The sequence below is a fragment of the Nicotiana attenuata genome, unplaced genomic scaffold, assembly GCF_001879085.1.
Source record: "Nicotiana attenuata strain UT unplaced genomic scaffold, NIATTr2, whole genome shotgun sequence".
Classification (NCBI taxonomy): domain Eukaryota; kingdom Viridiplantae; phylum Streptophyta; class Magnoliopsida; order Solanales; family Solanaceae; genus Nicotiana; species Nicotiana attenuata.
The window spans coordinates 18151-27180 of NW_017674518.1; the positions used below are offsets into that span (position 1 = coordinate 18151).

The following is a 9030-nucleotide window of genomic DNA, read 5'->3' on the forward strand; positions in this document are numbered from 1 at the left end:
GGGGGGGGGGGGGGGGGGGACAGAGAAAGAAACCGTTAAATTTCAGTTAGGGAAAAACAGTGACAGTTAGCAACTGAGGAAATAATACTACTCATGAGCGAGAGAGGGACAACAATGGTGGTTTCCGATGACGACATAGCTCAAGCATTGGAGTCTCTCTTCTGTGAACCAAACCCTAACCCTAACCCAACATTCACCGGCATTCTTCAGCAGCTTCAGTTCAAGCTTGGCGGATATGACCCCTCTCACAAGGTTGATTTCATTCGTGCTCACATCCAAGACCTCTTCAACCGCCACCACGCTCAGCCTCAGCCTCCTCTCGTCCATCAAAATCACCACTTTGCCGTCCATAACCACTGCCCCAATTTCCAACCCCGCCCTCCTGATTCTGGTGGGTCCCATCGTCCCCACGATTACTCTTTCCGCCCAACCCTACCCCATAACCACCTGCCGCAATCGGTTTCCAAGTCTGAACCTCTTCCTACCACACATGCCGCCACGGCGCCTGCAGTGTCAGCTGCTTCTGAAACCCCAAAAGAGAGGTTAGTGGGTACTCCTTTTCTAAAAAATAAAATAAATTCTAGTACTCCCTCCGATTTATGTGATGGTGTTTGAATAAAAAAAAGACTTTTGGAACTTGGTTTTAAACATATCATAACATTTTGGTGTCTCATTAAAGGTAAAAAGAGAATTTTGTAAGTTAATTAGATATACAAAATGTGTCATTTTTTTGGATTGACTAAAAAGAAAAGAGTGTGATACAAATCGGAAAGCTTCTTAGTTTGGTGAGATAGTGGAACTTCTTTTGCGTGTTAGACAAAGTTCCCCCATCTTCTCGCCAACTAAATTTCAGCTTTAGTTGATTTCTAAGTCTCTTCTAAAGAATCACCTTAGATTGAAGTATTGGTTTGAATTGAGTTATGTTGGGCACTAACTGCTTGCATTTAAGAGGATTACTTTACTTTTTTCTGATATTTTTACCCGTTTGAGATTGTAAGGTAGAACTTAGGAAAAGCTCATCTTTTTTCCGGTCATTGCAATTTAAGAATGAAATGGCCCTTACTGTACCCAATGCATGGAAGGTAATATAGGAACAAAGTTTGTGGGGATTTTGTTGGTTTGGAGTTGGGTGTATGCATCAGTTTAAGCCATCTTGAATGGGTGCTAACTTAAATATCGGCCGTGTTATTGATGATTTTAATAGCTTTAATATATTACTTCAGTGAAAAATCATGACAAACACTTGTAACATATGAAAGAACAAAGAAGTTTCTTATAGTGAGTAAATTTATAGTCCACGGTATCTCACATCACACAAAATATGGCATCTTAAATGAACTGATTTTTTTTATCGGTAAAGGTCTAAAGGATAAGTTTATTGATTACCAGCATCAAGTGAGTTAATGAACTGAAATTTCATGCTACTATACTGTAGAATTTCATTTGGTCGACTTAAACAGATATATTTTTTTGGTAGGTCAGTTAAACAGATAGATTTGATGAAAGCATGATTTTGACATTTGTTTTTCCTTAAGCTGCTATAACACGTAGGTCTATCTGCTGACAATATACAGAGGCCCTATCTTACCGGTGGTGTCAATATTGGGAAGACCAAACTAATTTAAAGTATCTTTTTCTTTTGCAGTCAGCTAAAATTCTTTTTGTTTGTAATTCTTTACTCGTGATCTTTGAGTTGAATAAGTTATTATCAATAATCACGGATAAAATACTGAAAAGGGCTTGTTTCCAAAAGATTTATTCTCCATGTTTTCTTTTTCTCCCTTCTCTTTTCTTTTTCTTTTTCTGCCATTGGCGTGGGGTGGGGGTGGGGGTGGGGGTGGAGATATAGGCTGTTACCAGTAAGAAGGTAAGTTTCTAATAATTGAAGTCTTGATGAAGATGCCAATAAATGAAAAAAACTGGTGATGTGAAACACTATCATTATTTTGTGGTATGCATACCACTTTCAGGGAAAATGCTTATAATGGAAGCTTCTTTTTGCACCCTCCTGACCTTATAGCTTGTAACAGAAAATTCTGGTGCAACTTCACTGTGTAGCATTTGTCTGCTGCTGCATTATTTTAGATTAATTAATGTTTTATTCTGAGAGTTTACTGCTGGTAGGTTTAATGAGAGATTTTGCCTTGTACTTTAGTGGTCAAAGTGGAAAGAAAAGAAGAGGTGGCTCTGGTGGATTAAACAAACTCTGTGGTGTCTCTCCTGAACTGCAAACCATTGTTGGCCAGGCAACCTTGCCAAGAACTGAGGTTTCGATGTTTAGATTGCAACCTTTCCTTTCTTCTTGTTGATTTTTTTTTTTTTGGTTTAAGATGGTTTCTATTTTTTCTGCTTAAACTTTTCCTTTCCAACTAAGATAGTCAAGCAGCTGTGGGCATACATAAGGAAACATAATCTTCAAGATCCAAATAACAAAAGGAAGATTATCTGCAACGATGAGCTGCGTTTGTTATTTGAGACGGATTGTACCGATATGTTCAAGATGAATAGACTGCTAGTTAAACATATAGTCACTCTCGAACCTTCAAGTATGATTCCACCAGCAATTGTTTTCTCTCTGTTTTTTGTCTGGGCGATTCTGACCCTTAAATAGAACTGTCAATTGGTTATGACATGTACAGAGCAGACTGCTCAGAACCCTAAAAGAGCAAAAACTGAGGAGGAATCTGGTAGTAAAAGCGAGGAAGCTGTTCCAGTTGTGATAATATCAGAAGCACTTGCAAACTTTTTGGGTATTTCAGAAAGTGAGATGTCACAAGCAGAGGTTCTGAGGAAGGTCTTGGAGTATATAAAGGTGAGCCAGCTTGAGGTGGGTGGCCAAGTGAACATTTCCGGTCGATATTAGTTTGTCCAATAGTCTGCCTTTTTACTGCAATTTCATGATTAGTTTCAGTTTACGTGTATTATGAGAACTCAGCTAACTTTAATAAGAGTAGTTACCTATTTACGTTTTAACTCACATTGCTCTCAGCAAAACTAGCCAAGTAATTTCATGATTAGTTTCAGTTTACACATATTATGAGAACTCAGCTAAATTTAAGAAAGTATTTCCCTCAAGTATTTCCCTGCTGTCTTACTTCATCTGCACATGTAATTCGTCAGACAAGCATCTATGATTACAGACATTCATAATCTGCATTAAGAGAGTAGGTTCAATGTTAATCATTAGGAAGTGCCGTAATAAAAAAGCTAAGTGTATCTTGTTTCCCCTGCATATGTCAACTGTAGATATTTTTGAATTTGTGGTTGTGTTTATCTGGTGAAATATTTGCCTCCATGCTAATAATTGCAGCCCTATAGCATGTGATGAATGATTTCCATGTGTTATTTTCATCTTTTCATCAATATATGCATCAATACTTCTATTGCAAATGTTACTTGGCATGAAAAGCTATGTGACTATGTTGAATTACCCAATTGTATGTTGGCAATATTCAACTATTGGTGTTGGATTCCCATTGTATCATGTTTATTCTCTTTTAGTTCTCTTTGAGTTGTAAGATCAAATGATAGATCAATTGTCCACGCACAACTACTACTTTCTTGAGCAGATCATTAGTTGTCAATCTATTGTTCTTGTTTTTCTCCTTTTGTGTAATTCATGAGATTGTTTTGCGACCTGCTTCTTGCTTCTTCAAATTCCCTTACAGTATATGTTTGAGAATTTCATTATTGTAATCTATTTTCCAAACTTCCAGGACCCTTTGAATTCGATGGTCATACGGTGTAATGCAAAATTGCAAGAGCTTCTAGGATGTGAAAGTATTTCTGCACTTGGTATAACGGAGATGTTGGCAAGACATCACCTTTTTAAGAAATCTTGACCACTGATCCGACTGGTTAACACAGAGTATGTAGTTTTCTTCATGATCCTTTTTAATACTCGATATTGAGCAATTTGTTTGTAAAGTGGTTCCATTTTCTTTAAAGATTTTGTGATTATATATCAAACTATTAATAATTGAAGCAAGTTTTACGTAGTGTTGTGAGGCTTTTTCTGTTACACGCAGTCTCACTATGTATTCCAAACCTTTCAAGGTAACAAAAAGAATAAGCTGAATCAGATAAAGTTCGATGGAAATTTTATTTTAAAAAAAGGCAATGGAGTTGATACAAGGTCTACAAAAGACAATAAAAGAGTACTATTTCAAATTTACAATACAAAAGGTCGTACGTGTCTGTCACAATGGCTTACCGAATCATAATCTGAAAACCAAAAAAAAAAAAAGTACTCTGAAATTCATCTTGTGAATATTGCACCACTTTTGCATCATATTTGTAGTGTATAAAGGCTGTAAAGAACTTCAACACCTGTAGCTACAAAAATGCGTATCTTGAATATGTAAATTTTTGAGCTTCCTTGTATTACATCTTATTGTATTTTCTTTCTCTATGCATATCTCTTTTGTCACTTCTATATTGGCAAATTCTTTTTATTGATCACCTACAATATTTCAAGATCATGATACGATTAGAAATTTCCTCATAATTAATGCCTAATTGGTTGAGCGCATAATACATAATGGGCAGAGTGAGCAACTGTAGTTTGACAATGTAAAGGCTATATCCAGGAAAGTTGGGTTAGGTTCTTCTCATGCTCGCCTTTTGTTTTTTGTTATTTGATTTTATATTATCCTATTTAGCTGAACTTGATGCTGTTAGTTTTTAAAATTATTGGGCTTGTTATATGCAGTTTATATTTGATAATAGTGTTTATTTTTCTCGTCTATGATTATGTTCTCCAGTACTATAATTTTTTTTTATTTGGTGGTTATTTGTGGTTGCTCTCATATGATTTGTGATGTAAATTTGTAGATCCGCTTGCATGGGATTATCTACGACAGCGTATTAAGAAACCATTTCCATTTGCAGGTAATGGTGCTGATGCTAACTTGTTTTGTCTTAACATGATTTAGCCCAATTCCTGGAGGGAAGTTCAGCTGCATTCTGCTTCACTTGTTTTCGTTTTGGAAGTTTTGCTCAAGAAGGTATGTTATTGGTAGAATTTGTTCTATGGGTTGTTTGCATAGTTCTAATTTGTAGCTTAATATGCCTTTTGACATAGGGTTGGTGTTCATAGGCAGTTACTAACTCCTGTAAAGAAGCAGACTGTAGAATGATGGAGAAATGTAAATATGATTATCAACTTGCCATACCATGTTTTGTTGGGTTGTACATTTAAGATGCTACTGCTGCCTTGCATATATATATATATATAAAAGCCTCCGTTTACGCTTGCATATGATGGATCTTAAGATTTGAGTTCATCAAACAAGGTGAAGCTCATGAAGCTTGTTAGTGTTTCCCATTTATCTTTTTTTGTGTATGCTTCCAAACGTTTCTGTAGTAGAGGAGAAGGTTGAAAATACCCTAGTGGTTTTAAAAGACTAAATAGCATTTTGGTATCTCGTGTATCGGCTAGTCGATTTTTATCCATCATTTTTGAAATGTGTAAATAATACCATTATCTTTCGAAAATGGTGGCAAAATAACCTTCTTTTAACAATGCTAGTTTTCAAATGAAGAAAAGTCATATATCTTGTAGAGCCATATCTTAATCTTTCTGAGGATTGAAAATTTAACTATAACTTCTAGTAGATACTCAAATTTAGACTGTCTTAATTCCTATAGTAATAAATGATTGCCCTTTAACTTGACAATATTCACGACAGTTCTCTTAATATTAGTGACAGATAACTCCCAGCACCATTTATACCTACTGTGTTCTCTTTTTTTTTCCTTTTCTGTATGAGGTTTAAGAGAAGGTTTTCACTGAAAATGATCCACTCTTCCTCCTAATCACTATCCATATAATTTTTTCATAGTGGTATGCACATGGCTCGATCTCAAAATTATTCTCAAAGTTTGATGAAAACACAGACATTGGTTTATTAAATTGTCAATGTTCTGTTTTGTGTGGAAAAGGTCCAAGGTCCGTGACCCTGAAATCACATGCTGGATTCACATGAGATACAGTCACCGAAAGTGAGGATAAACAACCACAGATCTTGTCACATTCCAATCCTTTGTTACTTATATAAAAACCATTGCCTAGTAACAAGCCTAGCAAACTGCACGTAGCAAAATGGCAAAATCATGGTGCATGACCTTGTTGCTTTTTGCACTGATGACAGTGTACATTGAAATGGCGAATGCTGGAACTCCGAAAACTATTTGCAGGGTCACAATTAATGAGCTCGCGGAATGTCTACCAGCAGTCATGGGCCAGAAACCTCCGCCACCAACAGCAGATTGTTGTGCAGCTCTGCACAAGGCCGATTTGCGTTGTATGTGCAACAAGAAATCTGAACTCGCCCAACGTGGGATCAATCCTGCAGCTGCTATGAAACTGCCAAAGCAATGCAAAATTAATGTTCCTCGCGGATGTTAAAGCTGGCCTAAGTCTTGAAATTAATTAAAAGACATGTATTTTTCTTCCTTGTGAAGTTGACATTCTCCACGGTTGTTTTGCATTTACTATTCCCTCAGAATTTGAATAAACTTTCTTTCCAGTTATTGTTCTACATTAGATTGACCAATATATAGCTTCATCTCAGAAACGGATCCAGTATTTTGGCAGGATGAGTGCACAATTAAGAAGAGGGATATAAATTTTACGGTTTCAACCTTTACTTCTTACTATTGTCCACCCATTACACTTTTGGAATTATAAGTTCAAAATTGTTATTTTTTAAAATAGTAATTTTCTTACATCTATATCTATCTTTCGTGTTGAAAATATAAGGATCAGTTGAACCCATTGACTATATACTACATCATACACTGCTACTAATTTTAACATACACATTTTGTTTAATAATATAAGATTCTACAGTGACAAAAGAAGTATCGGAATTTCAATGTTTGAAAATTTTGAAAGAATAAACCAAACAAAAAAAGAAATAAAAAGAAAAAGTACTTAATTAATACGCAAAAGTGACACTGTACATGCCATCTCCCGTGGTCATCTAGTTCTAAAAAAAATAACAAGATTGACATAAGATTTGAACTAACAACCTCACTTAGAGAGGTACACCCAATAACTATCACTATCATATAATATTCTGAGCATGGGTGCATATGCTTATATTTAAATATTTTTGAGAAAATATAACATTACTATACATGATTTAGGCGGGGAGCATGGGTTCACGTGTCCCGTGAAAGCCCCCTAGATACGCCCCTGCTTCATCTAACCTCCCCCCTCTCAACCCCAGCGCACCAGATACAATAACAATGCCTAAAACCTAAGCAAGTTGGAATCAACTGTATGAATTCTCAATGTCTATTTCGCTTCATTTAATCCCGTTTTGATTCCAATATTACAACGTTTGCTGTATAGTGAGGATTCATTGTAACTTAACTAGTTTTATGCCGGTTGTCAAATTACCTCACATATCCTCCTTTACCCGGGATTAAAGACTGGTAATATGAACAAACTCACATGAGTGGAGTTCGCAACAACCACTTCTGGTTCTGGGTAAAGAATATAACCTGAACAAAGTTAGTGACAATTTTCTAATTGGAATTTCTTTTGATTTATATTGGAATACATAGCATAATCTTTAGCTAGAGGCAACGAGACTGGCGAATCATACGAGACATAGCTAGAGTCAGCTTGGCCAAGCTAGCACACCAAAGAATGGTTGACAAAAAAAGATTAAGTACGCGTAGAGCAAGAGCTGCAATTCGCTTTTGTTAGGTTTTTTTTTTTAAAGCCCAGGAGTTGGAGGGGCGGTTGTCGGTTATGGGAGCTTGGAGGAGCAGTGGTGACGCGAGCACTATGTGATCAACGACATCAGACTATATAAGGGAGGCTGCGAGAGAGGTGTTAGGGGTCTCGACGGGCGTCTCTGGCAGGCACAAAGGAGACTGGTGGTGGAATAAAGTGGTACAAGGTAAAGTGGAAGCGAAGAAGGAGGCGTACCAGACGTTAGTGGGGAGCATAGGTGAGGAGGAGAGGCGAGCGTGCATGGAGAGGTATAAGGTAGCTAGGAAGGAAGCGAAGCTGGCGATCACGGAGGCTAAGACTGCGGCTTACGGTCGTATGTACGAGGAACTAGGGGAAAAAGGCAGGGAGAAGAAGTTATTTGGGCTGGCCAAGCTAAGAGAGAGGAAAGCTCGAGATTTAGGCCAAGTGAGATGCATCAAGGACGACGATGGTAGAGTATTGATGGAAGATTCCCAGATTAAGAGGAGATGGTAGAATTACTTTCAAAAACTTCTTAATGAAGTAGGGGATCGGGATATTGTGCTAGGTGAATTGGAGCATTCCGAGAGTCACAGTGACTCTGGGTACTGCAGGCGCATCAAGGTTGAGGAGGTCGTGGGAGCTATGAGTAAGATGAGTAGGGGCAGAGTGACCGGGCCTGACGAGATTCCGGTAGAATTTTGGAAGTGTGTGGGGAAAGCAGGTTTGGAGTGGTTGACTAGGTTGTTGAATGTTATTTTTAAGACAAAGAGGATGCCGTATGAGTGGAGGTGGAGTACGGTGGTCCCATTGTATAAGAACAAGGGTGATATCCAGAGTTGTAACAATTATAGGGGTATCAAATTACTGAGTCATACTATGAAAGTGTGGGAGAGGGTGGTTGAAGTGAGGTTGAGGATGGCGGTGTCCGTTTCCGACAACCAGTTTGGGTTCATGCCGGGTTGTTCTACTACAGAAGCTCTACACCTTGTTAGGAGGTTGGTTGAACAGTATAGAGATAGGAAGAAAGACATGCACATGGTGTTTATTGACCTAGAGAAAGCGTATGACAAGGTTCCTAGAGAGGTTCTCTGGAGAAGCTTGGATGCAAAAGGCGTGTCGGTTCCCTACATTATGGCGATTAAGGACATGTATGATGAGGTAAAGACTCGGGTTAGGACAGTATGAGGCGACTCTGAGGATTTCCCGATTGTTATGGGGTTACACCAAGGTTCTGCGCTTAGCCCGTTCTTATTCGCCCTAGTGATGGACGCGTTAACACACCACATTCAAGAAGATGTGCCATGGTGCATGTTATTCGC

General features: G+C 37.9%; 2 protein-coding genes across 6 annotated transcripts; both read left to right on the top strand.

The window, feature by feature from the left end:
- Positions 1-17: 17 nt before the first annotated feature.
- Positions 18-6544, top strand: LOC109218803. Of its 5 annotated transcripts, none has more exons than XM_019383192.1 (7): positions 18-542; positions 2125-2267; positions 2375-2546; positions 2640-2827; positions 3717-3868; positions 4891-5006; positions 5944-6544. In XM_019383192.1, the coding sequence occupies exons 1-5, from the start codon at positions 236-238 to the stop codon at positions 3840-3842; spliced, it is 936 nt and encodes a 311-aa protein (XP_019238737.1). In that variant the 5' UTR covers positions 18-235; the 3' UTR covers positions 3843-3868; positions 4891-5006; positions 5944-6544. The 5 variants fall into 5 exon arrangements, with proteins under 5 accessions (XP_019238737.1, XP_019238735.1, XP_019238733.1 ...); XM_019383190.1 differs by having other exon boundaries at positions 2156-2267; positions 4834-5006; XM_019383188.1 differs by having other exon boundaries at positions 2156-2267.
- LOC109218802 (putative lipid-transfer protein DIR1) lies at positions 4344-6409 on the top strand. Its single transcript, XM_019383187.1, has 4 exons — positions 4344-4347; positions 4834-4890; positions 4935-5006; positions 6153-6409. Exons 1-4 carry the CDS (start codon positions 4344-4346, stop codon positions 6407-6409), a joined length of 390 nt encoding a protein of 129 aa, XP_019238732.1.
- Positions 6545-9030: the final 2486 nt, after the last annotated feature.

Coding starts and splice junctions, on each gene's coding strand:
- LOC109218802 (XM_019383187.1), top strand. Junction 4,891..4,934: donor GAAACCATTTCCATTTGCAG/GTAATGGTGCTG, acceptor AACATGATTTAG/CCCAATTCCTGGAGGGAAGT. Junction 5,007..6,152: donor TGGAAGTTTTGCTCAAGAAG/GTATGTTATTGG, acceptor CACTGATGACAG/TGTACATTGAAATGGCGAAT.
- LOC109218803 (XM_019383190.1), top strand. CDS start 94: ATGAGCGAGAGAGGGACAACAATGGTGGTTTCCGATGACGACATAGCT. Junction 2,268..2,374: donor CAACCTTGCCAAGAACTGAG/GTTTCGATGTTT, acceptor TTTCCAACTAAG/ATAGTCAAGCAGCTGTGGGC. Junction 2,547..2,639: donor AGTCACTCTCGAACCTTCAA/GTATGATTCCAC, acceptor TGACATGTACAG/AGCAGACTGCTCAGAACCCT.